The 19,715-nt window shown below is 41.9% G+C and overlaps 1 protein-coding gene across 1 annotated transcript in view; it reads left to right on the top strand.

Moving 5' to 3' along the window:
• Positions 1-19,715, top strand: part of vps13d (vacuolar protein sorting 13 homolog D) — a 535,261-nt gene that overhangs the window by 374,800 nt on the left and 140,746 nt on the right. Inside the window, 2 exon segments of the mRNA XM_034171656.1 lie at positions 6,172-6,302; positions 17,863-18,038. Of these exon segments, the coding sequence (XP_034027547.1) occupies positions 6,172-6,302; positions 17,863-18,038 (307 nt within the window).

The following is a 19,715-nucleotide window of genomic DNA, read 5'->3' as shown; positions in this document are numbered from 1 at the left end:
AAATGTGCGGTTGTCTGGCGAGGTGAAGGACGGCGCGCTCTCCAGCGCCCAAATGGATCGAAGCCCGACGCTTCTGGACCCAGACTCACCGCCGAACACCCCCCAGGTGGATACGACAAACTGACTCTCTGATGTGTGCTGACAGCATGTGTCCCTCACCCGTCCTCCTTCACAGGCACGATGTGTCAAACCCAGGCGCGGTCCTCAGCGTCTCACAAACGAACGTCACAAGGTCGAGTTCCCGGCAATTCTGCTCGAATCACTCATGGCTTAAATGCAGAACGCCATCTCATTATCTGCTTCAGCTGAAAGTCTTTAAGTTTGCATGTGAGCATCATCCACAGGTGCTGCAAGTCATTAGGCCTGCACGTGAACATCCTCCACAAGTGCAGCCAATAATGCTGATGAGGGTGAAGAACTCTTCTGCCAGCACCTTGTCCACAGACAAAAACCAGTTTGCATACCACCTGGAGAGCAAAGAAAAGAAAACAACACCAAAATGTCCAGCCAAACCCCCCAACACACAACAGTACCCCCCCATCAACGGGAAGCCTCCCGGCGACCGAACAGACCAGGCCCGAGAACAGCACCTCCCTCCGGTGTCCACGTCAGGAAGCAGACAGCATAACGCTCCCAAGGTCCACCGCAGACAGCAGGACAGGGCACCGCGGCTCGAAGGCCGGCTGGCATCAACAAAAACCCCAAAAGAGTCCCATAAACAACCCAACATACAAGAAAAAACACAAAACCCACCCAAACCCTCCCCAGGGGACCATCCCATCCAACCCCGGGAAGAAAAGAAAAACACCCAAATCGAAAAACCCAACATAGCCCCAACAACACAATACCAACATAAATTCACAAAGGAAAATAACAAACATCCCCCCCAGAATGACATGCAGAGCCCAACACCCCCCAGAAGACCTTTACCGCCAGTTCCAGGAGTAACAGCCAAAGCCGGAATCCCACAGAGGTCCCCAGGTATCCATGGAGCAACAGCGCCCCCCAGAGGACCGTACCATCAACCCCTGGAGGCACCCTCCCCACAACCCAGGAACCCCAGACCCGGCCACACTTGGCTAGTTGGCCCCACAAGCCAATTCCCCCCCAGAGGACCGTCCCATGAACCCTGGAGGTGGAACCTGGAAGGAAACATAAAAAACACAAAATCCAACCCCCGGCGGACTTCATTAAACCACCCCGGGGGCAAATAAAACAACCAGCAAACCCTGTTACCCCCCCCCCCCCCCCCAGCACACCGAAAGACCCCAGATCACTCCCAGAGCCTATCGTCAGCTCAATTTTGGCGAACGGCACAAAACTACCAAGCTGGGGAAGGAAACAGGAAAAACTAACCCAGTCCCATCCCCTAACCGCAGCGGAAAACCGGAAATACGTCCGGTGCCCCAAACCGACTATACCACCAGCCCATCGGGAGGGGTGGAACTACCGAAATGGCGAATGGCACAGCTCGGCCCACCACTCCGACTGAGGTACGTTCCCGCTGCACCACACCCCGGTAACACCAATGATGAACGGTCAAAGGCCCACTGGGGCTGGAGTGGAACCGGGCATCAACCAAACCCAAAAAAAAAACGCCCCTGACAACCCCCCCCCCCACCCCCCCGCCCCAGGTGCAGAGGTTTTCTGAGACACGCTCAGCGTAACCAACCTGCACCACCCCACAACCCAACAGACAAACGGTCTTGGAGCATGTGAGGTTGGGGTTAGGGAAGCAGGGAAATAAAAAACAACAAAACAAAACGACCCAATCCTCAAACAGAAATTACCTAAGTCCAAAAAATGAAAACATATGATTACCTGAGTCCAGCCGAGCTCCGAACTGCCAGTCGTTCACTCCACCAGAACCGCCTCTAAATCCCCAAACAATTTATAACCCCTTACATGAAAACAAAAAATAGCCCAAATAACTAAACAACCAAAGATCTGCCCCCTTTTTTTTTCGTTGTGTCCATTATTATGCCTGTCTAAGAACACCTGGAGATACGTCATTGTTATCTTTCTTGACGCTTATGTGGCCGGGGCAATATGGCGGCTTCAGCTCGTCCGAGCTGCATGGGCTCATCCGCAAGAGGAGCCAGAGGTCCCGTCAGAGGAGTCTCAGTGGGGCGAAGAAGAGGCAGCCCTGATCTGTGTCGGGGAAAGCCCTGAGATGAAAAGACCTGCTCTGATGTCCGCTCTCTCTCGCGTCCACGTTCCTTTATCTGAACATCTAGACAAATAGCCAAAGATATCAGCTCATCTAAATCTTTTGGTTCGTCACAGACTGCTAGCTCGTCTTTTAATGAATCGTTCAAACCATCCACAAACACTCCTCTCAAAGCTGCGGCATTCCAACCGGACTGAGCAGAAAAAATTCGGAAATCCATGGAATAATCCGCCGCACTCCGCCTCCCTTTGGGTGACGGAGTTATCTGCACCGGTATCGATAGTGCCGCAGCTGGAGCAGCAGGAAGCAGAACGGCTTGCGCTGCAAGCTCCGTAATGCGAGCATTTGTTTGTTTAATTTGATTTGCGAGAGGCTGTAATTGCTTCCATATCTTCTCCAAGTATTCTTGAACTCTTTCAGCAAAAGGAACCGCTTCTGCCGCTGGGTCCATTTTGGAATGGCCGGGAACTACTGTTATGTGCAGACGCGTGTTGAGGAGCGGACCAGCGTCTGACTGAACCCAGCGCTAAATAACCAGAAAGCGGTTCCAAAAACAAAACAAATTTATTTCCCATCTGTGCAATAATTTGTGTACAACATAAATGTGCGGTTGTCTGGCGAGGTGAAGGACGGCGCGCTCTCCAGCGCCCAAATGGATCGAAGCCCGACGCTTCTGGACCCAGACTCACCGCCGAACACCCCCCAGGTGGATACGACAAACTGACTCTCTGATGTGTGCTGACAGCATGTGTCCCTCACCCGTCCTCCTTCACAGGCACGATGTGTCAAACCCAGGCGCGGTCCTCAGCGTCTCACAAACGAACGTCACAAGGTCGAGTTCCCGGCAATTCTGCTCGAATCACTCATGGCTTAAATGCAGAACGCCATCTCATTATCTGCTTCAGCTGAAAGTCTTTAAGTTTGCATGTGAGCATCATCCACAGGTGCTGCAAGTCATTAGGCCTGCACGTGAACATCCTCCACAAGTGCAGCCAATAATGCTGATGAGGGTGAAGAACTCTTCTGCCAGCACCTTCTCCACAGACAAAAACCAGTTTGCATACCACCTGGAGAGCAAAGAAAAGAAAACAACACCAAAATGTCCAGCCAAACCCCCCAACACACAACACAAATGTTGCTACTCGGCAGTGTTCATGCTAAAAAATCATGAAAGAAGCAGAAGAGGAGGAGAAGCACCATGCTGCTCGGATTTTCCTAGTCGATAGGAGTGGTGTAGCAACAAGGATAAACTTGCAACCCTGGCCAAAACAGCAAAATGGCTGCCTATTGGGGGGAGTGAAGTGCAGCTTGAGGACATTGAAGAGGAGCTGATAAAATGGTTCCACAAAAGGAGAATGGCAGGCATCCACTTGATAGGGAAGAGTCTGAAATACGAGGGACTGTGGCTGCATAAGCAACATGCAAACCAGAACTTCAGAGCCTTGAATGGCTGGTATTTGAAGTTTTTGGTACGACATAACATATCAAGCCGATAGTGCACTCATGTTGCACAGCACCCAAAAGAACTGATGGAAAACAAGGTGGATAAATTTCTGAAGTATGTCTTGTGAATGCACAAGATACACAAATATCATGCCAGTATGATTGGGAATATGGACAAAACACCAGTGTCACCACAAATTGCAAACTTCATGGATCGCTTGAATTTAGGTGTGGCAATGAGGTAGGACTATTTCATTTTCATTTTTCACAATTTAATTCACAATTTCACTACATGCAGTGTGCCAAAAAAATCGGGTGGGGGGGGGGGTGTTTAATAAGGTGGAGGTCTTTAATGGAGTAAATGCGGTATTTTATGGTGTATAATAATCAAAATCATCAGCTCACATTATGTTTCCTTCTTGTTGTTGTTGTTTTTTACTGTTATAGATACTTTTCAGGGTTCTAGCTAGGATAAAATTTTAGCATAGTGGTAATGTCGAGGGAGTGAAGCGACGGGGGGGACGGAAGGGGGGAAACTTTTGAAAATTCAAGCTAAAATTGGCCATTCTAGGGGTACCCAAAGGGAAAAAGCCTGGTATGACAGCCCAAGTCCCTTCATCATGTCCAGAAGGCTGGGGAAGTTTGTTGAGTGGGCAATCTCAGCCAGTTACCCAGTACATGGCCATCAGTGAGGCAGTCAGGGTCCGTGGACATTTTTAAGTCAACACTTAAAACCTATTTTTATTCTCTTTCTTATGAGTAGTTTTTATTTTATGATTTATTCTTTTACTTCTGTTTTTAATTAGGTATTTGATTTTTTTTATTATTATTTATTTATTTATTTAAATTTTTTTATGTTGAACTGTTCTGTATGAGGCACCTTGAGACGGCTTTTGTTGTAATTTGCCGCTTTATAAGCTGATTAAATTGAAATTCAACATTTTATTGAGTCTTAAATAAATAAATAAATATGAAATTGGTTACTGGATCCTTAAACTCTGGACATAATAAACTCTACATGGTGGATCCTTGATCTCTGGACATAAACAGAAAAAAAATCTGTTAGTTTTTGTCAAAAGCATTTCCTTTCAGACATTATTATTGGCATGAATGTATTTCCATATCTGAGCTGAGCTCTTGCAGCTGTGCAGGTCAGGTTCATAAAGAATGCAGGACGTCTCATTTTAGGAGGAAAAAATGTTTTAGTCGATTGTAGTTTCGTTTGTAAGAGGTGTCATTTTATTTAAAGCGGCGATTCATTTTGAAGTTATTAATTCCGAGCGGACTCTGTCTCATCAGAGAGCCACGCAGCATTTAGAGCTGTGACAACGGAACAGACAAAATTATAGCGTAACGGGCTGTAACGCAAGTTTGCGCTAGCTAGAACCCTGCTTTTGTTCAGTGTTTATCATGGGGAGTGAGGTATCAAACCACATACAACCCTAATTCCAATGAAGTTGGGATGTTGTGTAAAATGGAAATAAAAACAGAATACAATGATTTTCAAATCCTCTTCAACCTATATTCAATTGAATACACCACAAAGACAAGATATTTAATGTTCAAATTGATAAATTTTATTGTTTTTGTGCAAATATTTGCTCATTTTGAAATGGATGTCTGCAACACATTTCAAAAAAGCTGGGACAGTGGTACATTTACCACTGTGTTAGATCAGCTTTCCTTCTAACAACACTCAATAAGCATTTGGGAACTGAGAACACTAACTGTTGAAGCTTTGTAGGTAGAATTCTTTCCCATTTTTGCTTGATGTTCGACTCCAGTTGTTCAACAGTCCAGGGTCTCCGTTGTCGTATTTTCCGCTTCATAATGCGCCACACATTTTCAATGGGTGACAGGTCTGGACTGCAGGCAGGCCAGTCTAGTACCCGCACTCTTTTACTACAAAGCCACACTGTTGTAACACGTGCAGAATGTGATTGAAGGTCACGGCATTCAGTGTTGGTTTTCAGCCTTGCTGCTTACGTGTAGAAAGTTCTCCAGATTCTCTGAATCTTCTGATTATATTATGGACTGTAGATGATGGAATCCCTAAATTCCTTGCAATTGAAAATGAGAAACATTTTTCTTAAACTGTTGGATTATTTTTTTCACGCCATTGTTCACACTGTGGTGATCCTCGCCCCATCTTTGCTTGTAAACGGCTGAGTCTTTTGGGGATGCTCCTTTTGTATCCAATCATGGCACTCACCTGTTTCCAAACTGGTGTTCTTTGAGCATTCATCAACTTTCCCAGTCTTTTGTTTCCACTTCCCAACTTTTTTGAAATATGTTGCAGGCACCATTTCAAAATGAGCAAATATTTGCACAAAAACAGCAAAGTCTATCAGTTTGAACATTAAATATCTTGTCTTTGTGGTGTATTCATTTGAATATAGGTTGAAGAGGATTTATATTCTGTTTTTATTTACTTTATTTACTATTTTATGAGCACAACTGTACTTTGACTTAAATTTTAAAAATTCTTCTGATATTGAAATTTCAGTGCAAATCACAAGCTTTGCATCCTGTTTTGTGTTCTTTTTTAATCAATCCAGGTATCAGTGTGCAGAAAGGAAAAGGACGCTACAGAGACACTCATATTGTGGTGTTTGCCCCCCGTTACCTTTTGGACAATCGTTCCACACACAAACTGGCATTTGCTCAGAGAGAATTTGCCAGAGGGAAGGTGAGAGTCGACATTCAGTGATTCACTGACGTACTGTCTTCTGTAGCACGCAGTAAAGTCCTGTCTGGGCGGGAGTCTATGGTACCAGTGTTACAGCAAAATTATTTGTGAAATGTGAGTGGAGAGTTGTGTAACTATCTCAGTGTATGTGTGTGTGCGCACGTAATTAGATGACAAATGTTTAAAAGAATCTGTAAATGCCTGCTGAGATTTATACTTGTCCAGTAATCACCAAACATGTATTGAGACGTGCACACGTGCAGCTCTTGGAGCAACATTTCATATATATATATATATATATATATATATATATATATATATATATATATATATATATATATACGAGGTCTGTCCAAAAAGTATCAGACCTTTTTATTTTTTTCAAAAACCATATGGATTTGAATCATGTGTGCTTGCATGAGCCAACCTTGAACCTTCATGCGCATGCGTGATTTTTTTCACGCCCATCGGTTGCATCATTCGCCCGTGAGCAGGCTTTGTGTGAGCACTGTTCCTCCCCTCTCGTTGGATTTTCATTACGAGGTGGAACAATTTGGAGCTTTGCTTCATCAAATTTTTCTAGAAACTGTGAGACAGCCAGGTGGAAACCATTCGGAAGATTCAGGCGGCTTTCGGTGACAATCCTATGGGCATCACACAGATTAAGGAGCGTTACAACCGGTTTAAAGACGGCGCACAATGGCGGAGGGTGCGCCGCGCTCCGATCGGCCATCGACATGCTGAAACGACCAGATCATTTCCAAAGTGAACGCTGTGTTGATCCAGTATGTCGTCTGACTACCAGAGAAATTGCAGAAGAGGTGGACATCAGCACTTTTTTGGCACATTCCATTGTTACAGGAGATTTTGTAATGAAAGACGTGTGGAAGTTGTAAGTCTCACAGGACATGTTGTGACATGTCCAGCTCTTACACAATTCCTCGGATACTTACTCGACTGAAAAGCCACCGAAAGCCGTTTGAATCTTCCGAATGGTTTCCACCTGGCTGTCTCTCACAGTTTCTGGAAAAATTTGATTCAGCGCTGCTCCAATCGTTCAGACAATTTCCTCAAAATGAAAATCCAACGAGGGGGGAGGACCAGTGCTCACTCATAGCCTGCTCACAGGCGAATGACGCAACCGACAGGCGTGAAAAAACTCACACATGCACACGAAGGTTCAAGGTTGGCTCATGCAAGCACACATGATTCAAATCCATAAGGTTTTTGAAAAAAATAAAAAGGTCTGATACTTTTTGGACAGACCTCGTATATATATATATAAACCAAATACTGACTATATTTCCATATAAAACATAACAGAAATGTTATATATCATAGAAAATTAAAATATATATAAATCAAAGTACACACACATATATATATATATATATATATATATATATATATGTACACACACACACAGTGGGGTAAAAAGTAGTCAGTCCCTGATTGTGCAAGTTCTCCTAATTAGAAAGATGAGAGAGGTCTGTAATTTTCATCATAGGTACACTTCAACTGTGAGAGACAAAATGAGAAAAAAAATCCAGGAAATCACATTGTAGGATTTTTAAAGAATTTATTTGTACATTATGGTGGAAAATAAGTATTTGGTCAATAACAAAAGTTCAACTCAATACTTTGTAACATAATCTTTGTTGCAATGACAGAGGTCAAACGTTTCCTGTAGGTCTTCACCAGGTTTGCACACACTGTAGCTGGTATTTTGGCCCATTCCTCCATGCAGATCTCTAGAGCAGTGATGTTTTGGGGCTGTCACTAGGCAACATGGACTTACTTATACTTTTATTGTCATTGTCATAGTAACAACAGTTATAAATAACGAAATTTCGATAGAGCCTCAGACAACGGCATAGTAGCTTATTCATGACATAGTACCTTATTCATGGGCAATAAATATGTTGTGAACCTTCATTATTAAATAAGGCACAGAAAAACAATAGCATCTTAGTGCACAGTAAAACAAAGTAAAACAAAATAAAATACGTATATGTGAGGGGGAGTTACAGTAAGCAGGGATGTTAAGTGTTGAGTGGTTGCTACAACAATGCAAAGACCAATTCACAGTTATTGTAGTGGTGGGATATAACGTGCAGTGATGGTGGGCGATGACCGAGAAGGGAGGGGAGGGAGAGACTGGTTTAACAGCCTCACAGCCTGGGAATACAGACTGTGGGCCATTCTGGAGGTTCTAGCACGTATGGACCTGTATCTTCTCCCTGAAGGTAACAAATGAAACAAGTCATGTGCAGGATGATAACTGTCCCGAAGTATGTTGTACACTCGTCTAAGGGAGCGGCTGGTGTAGAGTGTCCTGATCTCCGGGAGGGTAATCCTGATGATCTTCCCCGCTGTCCTCACCACTCGCTATAGAGCCTGCTGGTCAGCCTTAGTGCAGCTAGAGAACCACACTAAGAATCCGTAGGTTAGCACACTGCTAATAGCACAGTTGTAGAAGTTAGTCATTAGCTGCTGAGGAATTTTAGCACATTTTAGTTTCCTCAGAAAGAAGAGGCGTTGTTGGGCCTTTCCTACAACTGCAGCTGTGTTACTGTCCCAGGACAAATCCTCTGTCACCGACACGCCTAGGAATTTGAATTTGGAGACCCTCTCCACAGTTTCACCGCCGATGAAAAGTGGAGAGTGGGTGCTTTGACCTTTCTTACGAAAATCCACAATTATGTCTTTGGTTTTCTTAATGTTCAAAGCCAAGTTATGATTATCACACCATGATGCCAGTTGTTGCACCTCATCTCTGTATGCTGCCTCGTTGTTGTTAATAAGTCCTAGCACTGTGGTGTCATCAGTATACTTAACAATGAGGTTCGATGGAAAAGAAGCTGAGCAGTCGTGTGAAAAAAGTGTAAAGTGCTGGGCTGAGCACACAGCCCTGTGGGACCCCTGAACTAATGGAGATGATGGAGGAAATGTACTTGTCCATCTGCACACAATGTGTACGGTTTGTTAAAAAGTCCAGAATCCAGTTGCATAGAGTGGTGTTCAGTCCAAGATTGTAAAGTTTTGAGTATAAGTTGGTTTGGCTGTATCGTGTTAAAGGCTGAACTGAAGTCAACAAAGAGCAGCCTCGCATATGTATTCTTGAGCTCCAGATGTTCTAAGAGTTTATGGAGCACAAAAGCGATGGCATCTTCTGTCGATCTATTCCTCCCGTATGCAAACTGGTATGGGTCAAGTGTTGGTGATATTGATTTCTGTATGTGTCTAATGACTAGTCTCTCCAGACACTTTGCTGGTATAGGTGAGTGCCACAGGCCTGTAGTCATTCAGGCATGTGACATTAGACTGTTTTGGAATGGGAACTATTGTAGCTGCTTTGAACTTTTGAACTTTCAACTCCCTCAACAAATTTTCTATGGGGTTGAGGTCTGGAGACTGGCTTGGCCACTCCAGGACCTTGAAATGCTTTTTACGGAGCCACTCCTTCATTGCCCGAGCGGTGTGTTTGGGATTATTGTCATGCTGGAAGACCCAGCCACGTTGCATCTTCAATGCTCTCACTGATGGAAGGAGGTTTTGTCTTAAAATCTCATGATACATGGCTCCGTTGATTCTTCCCTTAACACAGATCAGTCGTCCTGTCTTCTTTGCAGAAAAACAGCCCCAAAGCATGATGTTTCCACCCCCATGCTTCACAGTAGATATGGTGTTCTTGGAATGCAACTCAGCATCCTTCTTCCTCCAAACACGATGAGTTGAGTTTTTACTAAAAAGTTCTAATTTGGTTTCATCTGACCACATGATATTCTCCAAATCCTCTTCTGGATCATCCATATGTTCTTTGGCAAACTTCAGATGGGCCTGGACATGTACTGGCTTAAGCAGGGGGACACGCCTGGCACCGCAGGATTTGAGTCCCTCTGTGCGTAGTGTGTAGCATTTGTTACTTTGGTCCCAGCTCTCTGGAGGTCATTTATCAGGTCCCTCCATGTAGTTTTGGGATTTTTGTTCACCGTTCTCATGGTCATTTTGACCCCATGGAATGAGATCTTGAGTGGAGCCCCACATCGAGGGAGATTATCAATGGTCTTGTATGTCTTCCATTTTCTCACAATTGCTCCCACAGTTGATTTATTCACACCAACCCGCTTGATTATTGTAAATTCACTCTTCCCAGCCTGGTAAGTAAGTCCTTTCGGCTGCTCCCTTGTTTGCACTCTGGGTCGCCACAGCAAATCCAAGGTGAATTTGCATGTTGAATTGGCACAGGTTTTACTTCCCAGCCTGGTGCACATCTACAGTTTTCTTCGTGGTGTCCTTTGACAGCTCTTTGGTCTTGGCCATGGTTGAGTTTGGAGTCTGACTGTTTGAGGCTGTGGACAGGTGTCTATTATACAGATAACGAGTTCCAACAGATGCCATTAATACAGGTAACAGGTGGAGGACAGAAGAGCTTCTTAAAGAAGTTGTTACAGGTCTCTGAGAGCCAGAAATCTTGCTTGTTTGTGGGTGACCAAATACTTATTTTCCACCATAATTTACAAATAAATTCTTTAAAAATCCTACAATTTGATTTCCTGGATTTTTTCTCATTTTGTCTCTCACAGTTGAAGTGTACCAATGATGAAAATTACAGACCTCTCTCATCTTTCTAAGTAGAACTTGCACAATCAGGGGCTGACTAAATACTTTTTTGCCCCACTGTATATATAAATGGATAAACGTCATATATCAAACACATAATATATGCACATCATATATAGAGTATCAATATCATTTATACATAAATATAAAAAATTTATATTTCAGAAAATGATAATATATAAATCACATAGTGTATCAATATACTTCATATCAGGACAGAGAGAGAGAGGCTGTACAAAGCAGAGAGAGAATAAAATGTAAATGAAAATTGTCAAATTAACACAAGAACATGACATCCAGCCCCAAACCATATTTGCACATATAAAAACTTGCTCGTGAAAGTTTTCCAGCTAAAAGCCCTAAAAGAACACTGTATACAGAGCTCTCAGCACGTTATAATGCTTTTAATAATAATACATTCTATTTATATAGCGCTTTACACAGTGCTAAAAGACACTTTACAGAACAGAGAAAATAACAAAGAACAAAGCAACTGTATTATAGAAAAATAAAAAATAACAGAATCACAGCGATGACAGTATGGCGGTTGCATTTCTCGTGGCCCAGCAGCCAATGTGGCTTCTTACCCGTTATGTCTATGGCTGTGCCCACTAATTTGGCAAAACTGGCAAGAAAGTATCTCAAGGCGGTACTCTCTCAGTGAGCGACTCACTTTAAGTCACTCATTGAGAGTGATATTGTTTTACTGTTTCAGTTCTGACAGTGTGATGAAACAGGTTCTACATATGAGGGAGCTGATTCCTGTTCCTTAATCTTGAATATGGTAAATTTGCTGCTTATAAGGAGTAAAACAAAACCTCTGCCTCTTGTAGAATCAGAAGAAGAATACCATAGTACCATACTGAATTGCAGCTTCTTATTTTTGTTTTCAATTTTTGGTATAATTTCATTGCATCATGTTGAATCGCATCATATCTCACCAAATCGTATTGTGAGGAATTGAATCGCCATCAAATACAACCCCAATTCCAATGAAGTTGGGACGTTGTGTAAAATGTAAATAAAAACAGAATACAATGATTTTCAAATCCTCTTCAACCTATATTCGATTGAATACACCACAAAGACAAGATATTTAATGTTCAAACTGATAAACTTTGTTTTTGTGCAAATATTTGCTCATTTTGAAATGGATGTCTGCAACACATTTCAAAAAAGTTGGGACAGTGGTATGTTTACCACTGTGTTACATCACCTTTCCTTCTAACAACACTCAATAAGCGTTTGGGAACTGAGGACACTAATTGTTGAAGCTTTGTAGGTGGTATTCTTTCCCATTTTTGCTTGATGTACGACTTCAGTTGTTCAACAGTCCGGCGTCTCCGTTGTTGTATTTTGCACTTCATAATGTGCCACACATTTTCAATGGGCGACAGGTCTGGACTGCACTGTACCTGCACTCTTTTACTACCAAGCCACGCTGTTGTAACATGTAGATGCTGGCTTTTGAACTTTGTGCTGGTAACAATCTGGATGGTCTTTTCCCTCCTTTGTCTGGAGGACACGGCGTCCATGATTTCCAAAAACAATTTGAAATGTGGACTCATCAGACCACAGCACACTTTTCCACTTTGTGTCTGTCCATTTCAAATGATCTCGGGCACAGAGAAGGTGGCGGCGTTTCTGGATGTTGTTGATGTATGACTTTCACTTTGTATGGTAGAGTTTTAACTTGCACTTGTAGATGTAGTGATGAACTGTGTTAACTGACAATGGTTTTCTGAAGTGTTCCTGAGCCCACGCGGTAAGATCCTTTACACAATGATGTCAGTTTTTAATGCAGTGCCCCCTGAGGGATCAAAGGTCACAGGCATTCAATGTTGGTTTTTGGCCTTGCTGCTTATGTGTAGAAAGTTCTCCAGATTCTCTGAATTTTCTGATTATATTATGGACTGTAGATGATGGAATCCCTAAATTCCTTGCAATTGAATGTTGAGAAATATTATTCTTAAACTGTTGGACTATTTTTTCATGCAGTTGTTCACAAAGTGGTGATCGTCGCCCCATCTTTGCTTGTGAACGGCTGAGCCTTTTGGGGATGCTCCTTCTATACCTAATCATGACACTCACAATTAGTGTCCTCAGTTCCCAAACGCTTATTGAGTGTTGTTAGAACGAAAGGTGATAAACATACAGTGGTAAACATACCACTGTCCCAGCTTTTTTGAAACATGTTGCAGGCATCTATTTGTGCAAATATTTGCACAAAAACAATAACGTTTATCAGTTTGAACATTAAATATCTTGTCTTTGTGGTGTATTCAATTGAATATAGGTTGAAGAGGATTTGAAAATCATTGTATTCTGTTTTTATTTACATTTCACACAACGTCCCAACTTCATTGGAATTAGGGTTGTACATATGAAATTGAATTGGAAACAGGTGTGAATCATATTGCATCGTATCGTCAGTATTGACATGTATCGCTATATGTATCATATCGCGATGCGTATTGAATCCTTGTCAGTGATGAGAGTCACACACACGGGACAGAACACCAGTCTGTTGCAGGGCCACATATAGACAAACAAACACATTGAAACATATCTGCATGTCTGAAACTGGGAGGAAGCGGGAGCACCTGGAGGGAACCCACATGAACACGGGGAGAACATGCAAACTCCACACAGAAAGGACTAGGCGGCAAGTGATGCCACGACCTTCTTGCTGTAATGGCCCAGTCACACGGTATACAACGGTTCCTGAATGAAGGGAAAAAAGTAAAAAAGTCACAGATTGTTGAGAAAACGTAGACGAACGAGCGTTATCACTGAATAGCCTGCGAAGCAAAAGCACAAAAGGGACAAAAGAGGAACTAAACAAAACGGAAGCTAACGTTGATCTCAACGCTTTAAATGAAACACGCCTGGAGCCACAGCTGGAGCAGTGTGTGTCTGCTTCTCTGAGTTCCAGGACTCTGCGCTGGGACGGAGCTCATAGCGTCTGAGTCCTGGAGAAACTACAAAGAGAACCTGTGGAGATCTGTGTGCACGTTGGTGGACCCATCTGCTCTGGTTCCTCGTCCAGAACAAAAGAGGGATCATCTCCTTCATCATCAGAACCCACACAGTCTGTCAACACCCTGCGCGATACATCTTGCTCCAATTTTAAAAAAAAAGAACTCTGGTGTGCCGTGGTCACTGCTCTATCACTGTATTACGTTACTAAGTCATATATATTGATTTATAACAGAAAACTGGCAAAAGGGGGAATAAATGCCACATGTACATAAGGGCTGGATTGTCATTCCTACACTCATATTGTTATATTTAATAAAAAATAATAATCACACGCAGGAGCTGCTGCTGCCGCTGCGTTCAAATACCGTAACAATTTTTTTATTGTTTCAAATTCAGCAGTTGCTTGTGGCAAAATAATTAATTATATACACACAAAAGATTAATTCTGGCCTGTATAAGGTGCCTGAGCCCAGTGAAGCTGACCCCCCCACCCACATAAAAAAATTTCCAAGCAAACAAGCTGAGTTTGCCCTGTAATTTCTGACGGTACATGAATGCAGTCTCAGCAGCAGTGCTCACAAACCGGCTTCTGCACTGTGTGAAAACATTCAGCCGGTCGAACGAAGTCAAACTAAACGCTACAAAAACCAATTACACGATAAAAAAAAAAAAAAAAAACTTCAAGTACAAACAAATCTGAAGCTATGATAGTGACTGGAGAATGGCCTAGAGAACTGGACAACCTAGTTACACTCAAAAAGTCTCCCAGAGGATTTCGGTATCTTGGAATTAATCTGACTCCTAAAACCACACAGCTCTTTAAAGCAAATTACGAAAAACTAATAACTGAGGTCAAAAAAGATTTGACTAAATGGGATGTTTTACCCCTGTCCCTTCTGGGCAGAATAGAATCCATCAGAATGAATATTCTACCACGATTTTTGTTTCTGTTTCAATCATTTCCTATTATATTAACACAATCCACATTCAAACAACTTGAAAAATGAATATCTAAATTCATCTGGCAAAACAGGAAGCCAAGAGTACGACTAAAAATACTAATGACAAGTAAAGAAAGGGGAGGTCTTGGACTCCCTGATCTAAAACTCTACTTTTGGGCATGTCAACTGCGAATAATTTCGGCATGGGTGGTTAATGATCCAGAAATCCTTTGGGTCTCAATTGAACAGAACTCAGTCCCAGGGATACCAATTCATACTCTTCCATTCAGGGACCAAAATGCTCTAAAAAAAAAAACATCAAAATACAAAATATATGGATCACACAAACACTTAAAATATGGAACTTAATTCAAAAACTAACCAGAGGTGTGACTGGGTTGTCCAGGGCAATGTCTTTGGTAGGTAATATTGAATTTTTGCCTTCTGTTTCCGATATAACTTTTAAAAGGTGGGCTGAAAATGGCTTGGTTATAATAAATCAATTACTTAATGGTCAAGTATTCAAACCATTCTCTGAATTACAGACACAATTTTCTTTACCTCAAAATGACATGTTCAGATACCTGCAAATAAGAGACTATGTGACAAAACATGCACAATGGGAAATAATTAAGAGGGAACCTACTAATATAGAATTGTACTTTGTAACACTATTTGAAAAAGGAATCACTTTGAAAAAAATAATATCATTAATGTACAAAAAATTTATGCAAAATATGTCAGATAATAATCTGCATATTAAATATAACTGGGAACTGGAGATGAATGTAATAATAACAGATGAGCAATGGGAACATACATGCCTGCAATGTCATAAAGGAATTGGAAGTCAAAACTGGAAGGAGTTTGATTGGAAAACAAAAATAAGATTCTTTAGAACCCCGTTAAAGTCATACATGATTAAAACAACTACCAATAATGAATGCTGGAGAAAATGTGGCATGGTGGGAGACCATACCCACATATTCTGGGACTGCCCAAAAATAAAAGGATTCTGGGAAAATGTTAAGGAGAAGACTGAGGACATCATAAGGATGGACATACCAGTGGACCCTCTTCTATTTCTGTTTGATTTACACTCAAGAAGAGACTCACTAAATGAAGATCAGCAATATATTTTGCATGTACTTTTGCTGGTAGCTAGAAAAACAGTCACTCTAAATTGGCTTAAACCATGCCCACCGACTATTCCTCAATGGACACAAAAACTAAAACAAGTATACCAGATGGAATTTCTAACTGCCCAACTCCAGCTTAAAATGGACCTATTTCTCAGAAGATGGTCACGTGTGCCATCTCTTTTTGAATGACCTCTGAATCTGTATTTTACTTTTCTTTTTTTTTCGGCAGATATCAATAGCCTCTCTGTAATGGAGTACATTTTGAGCCCATTGTAAAGCCAAATCTTAACACTTGTTGTTACTTGTTGTAAATTGTAATGTAAATTGCCTGTAAAATCCCTTTTACTTTTGACAATAAAGTTAAAAAAAAAAAAAGTCAAGAACGGCAGCAAAATGAAATACGTACGGACAAATTGAGGTTTTCGGTGGCATTCATTCAAATTTTTCAACAGTTTAAAAATCCTGATGAAGTGCCAGCTGCAGGAACGAAGCTGGGCGAAGGTTAAATAATGCCAATGAAAGTCAACGAAAGTCCAGATTTCTTGTTTCGTTTGGTCTTCGTTGTCCTTCGTTAAGTGCCGTGTGACTGAGCCATAAGGCAACAGTGCTGACCACTAAGCCACCATGTCGCCCTTGACATGATGGGTTTCCTCACTTCTCTCTTTGGTTCATCCAAATAAAATGATCATTTTTCAGTAGTATTGCCTGAGCAGTTGGGGTGGCCAAGTGGTTAAGTGCATTAATTTTCAGTGCGGAAGGTTCCTGGTTCAAGCCCTTCATGTAATGTGGGTTTGCATCAGGAAGGTCATCCAGCAGGGCAGCATGGTGGATAAGTGGTTAGCAGTGTTGCCTCACAAGGAGGTCGAGAGTTTGATTCCCACCTGTGGCCTGTCTGTGGAGTTTGCGTGTCCTCCCCGTGTTTGCGTGGGCTCCCTCCAGGTGCTCCGGCTTCCTCCCATATCCAAAGACATGTAGGTTAGGTGGATTGAAAACTTTAAATTGCCCGTAGGTGTGTGTGTGTGAGTGTGAATGTGTTTGTCTGTCTATATTCTCCTGACTACCAGGAAGGTAGTCAGATATGTGGCCCTGCGGCAGACTGGCGCCCTGTCCAGGGTGTACCCCGCCTCACGCCCTATGACTGCTGGGATAGACTCCAGCCCCCCGCCACCCTTAATTGGAGTAAGCAGTTTAAGATGAATGACTGAGGGCATCCAGCTTAAAACTTGTGCCAAATCAATATGCAGATCCACCTCAGATCTCCTGTGGCGACCGCGGGTGAAGAGACTTACACATTTATTAAGGAGCAGGTATGATTTTGTACTATTGACAGGATTATCAGCAGTACACCAAATCATTGACAGGAGTGTGTAAATGCTTGTGGTGGCCAAAAATCTTATTGATGAATGTTTTTAAATTTGGTTTAATAAATGTTTTTTGGGGGTGCTTTGTTAAGAGGAAATTTTCAGAATTGAGTGATATGGGTTATGTTATGGATTTTAATCTGCTAAATCACTCAAGAATACTCATAAGTATCAAAACAAATTTATACACAATTATGTCCGTTCACTTGCAATTATATAAAATAGCCTAAAATTTGTGCTGCTTCTTTAATAAATGTGAGTAGTGTATGTGTGTTGCTTGTCAAGTATGTGTGTTCCTATAATTTTATTTCTCATGTGAACTTTTGATTTGGTAACCTTAGAGCACACTAAACCTCCTGCGCCGCATGTTTTCTTTGGCTTGGATCCCAGGTTGGGAACCAGCGTTTCAAAGTATTCTTTATATTTGACAGACCCATCTTTGACATTGTAGACTCTCTTTTCTGTGCCTGCATATGGTTACCCAGTAATGGAAGAGATGAATTTGTTGTAGGGTACCACCAACCCAGAGGTGTACATCTCAAGTCTGCCAGGCTCCAGTGTGGTCTTCCACTGGCCCAGGAATGATTATGACCAGCTACTGTGTGTGCGTCTGATGGACCTCCCCAGTTGCACGTGGTCTGGAGGTTTTGAAGTGAACAAACCCAAGTCCTTCCATGTGAACATGAGGTGTGTGATGATGTGCACACACTACAGTTGAAGCAGATGTTTAGTTTTGTTGACGTATATCTCCCTATTTAATTTCTTAACCATTTGAAAACACATTTAAAAAGGAAATCACAAAAATATCATGCTCTCATGTGATAATGCATGAATGAGATAAGTGACAGGCAGAGACATGGTTGTCCCATGTCAGCTGTTTTGGTGATACTGGCTTAAAGACATTGTTCTTCCTTGCGTGATTTTCATTAATATAAAATCAACTGAAGCTTCTGAGGGATGCTACTGAATGCACGCGCCTTAAAGGACATGTCACACTTTTTATAACGTCCCAGTTAGAAACACAATATCAAAGGATTCATGGTTGTAAGTCTCTCTGTTCACATGCACTCACACTCAGTGGTCTCTGATGTTTTTTTTTATTGCTCTCTGGAAAATGTCTCACTTGGCAATTCTCGGCGTGTGACGTAATATATTAGCCAAACAGAAACAGACAGAGGGAAACGACTGCTGTTATGTCTGATAATAAAGCTCTGGCGCTTTTCTTTGAAAGTGATGGCTCGGATTTACAGAGGAGACGACACACTTCACCCCGAAACTCTTAACTTTTTCAGAGTCTGGCAGATTTTGAAACCTAACTGTGGTGAGATAATGGACTCTCTAACGTGCCACAATCGTGACAGAAGTTGAGCTGAAGGCAGAGTTGCGATCGGACATTATGCGCGCGCGATCAGAACCTGAGGGCAAGTGGACCTGGACATGATTCTCTGGCTGGCCATCTGTACCTTAGGACTAGTGGAACTTGAAAATGTTCTCTGGCTGTCCATCTGTGTGAGGACTAGTGGACCTTTAATCAACTGGCTGGTGATCGCGTGCACTCGTGATGCGTGTGTGGGGGCTTCTTTGATGTTGTGGACTTGGTGAGTGAATGTTCATTTTTTTGTCTTTTGCTTTGTGTTGCTTTCAATGAAAGTAAAATATTTATTTTACTTTGAGAGAGTCTGTGGGAATTTGGATCTGAATGTATGTGCGCAGCAGACTGTTTTAATGTGCAGCTCAGCTGTTAATTGTGGCTTTTGTATATGACGTGAAATGTCACAGATGTGATTCGATCTGATGTTTTGTCACGTGAAATGTTACAGATCACATACAGATGTAATTAGCTAATTATCCGAAAGGGCACCTGATTTCAGTTTCTAGGATTTCAAACAACACTACAGTTGAATTCAAACAGCATTTCATTTCCTTTTGATGACAGATGGAAGATTTCCAGTTGTTTGACTGGTTCCTTTGATGTTCGTACCTAATTAACATAAATTACCATATTTTGGACCCTTTTGCCCCTTCTGTTGCTATCTATTTTTAATATGTTATTCCTGGGATATAAGAGGAGAATCCCACATAAAACATTTTTTGTTTGCAATTAGTGTTGGGTCAAATCTCAGTATGATTGGACTATAACATTAGTGATATAGGTATAGATACAGAGCATCCAGAAAGTATTCACAGCACTTCACTTTTTCCACATCGTGCTACAGCCTTATTCCAAAATGAAGTAAATTTATTTTTTCCCTCAAAATTCTACTCACAGTACCCCACAATGACAACGTGATTATTTTTTTATTTGCAAATTTATGAATAAAAATAAAAACTAAGAAATCATTTGTACATAAGTATTTATACACT

The sequence above is a fragment of the Thalassophryne amazonica genome, chromosome 6, assembly GCF_902500255.1.
Source record: "Thalassophryne amazonica chromosome 6, fThaAma1.1, whole genome shotgun sequence".
Taxonomy (NCBI): Eukaryota; Metazoa; Chordata; class Actinopteri; order Batrachoidiformes; family Batrachoididae; genus Thalassophryne; species Thalassophryne amazonica.
The sequence above is the reverse complement of the archived record's forward strand: the minus strand, read 5'-3'. Positions and strand labels throughout refer to the sequence as shown.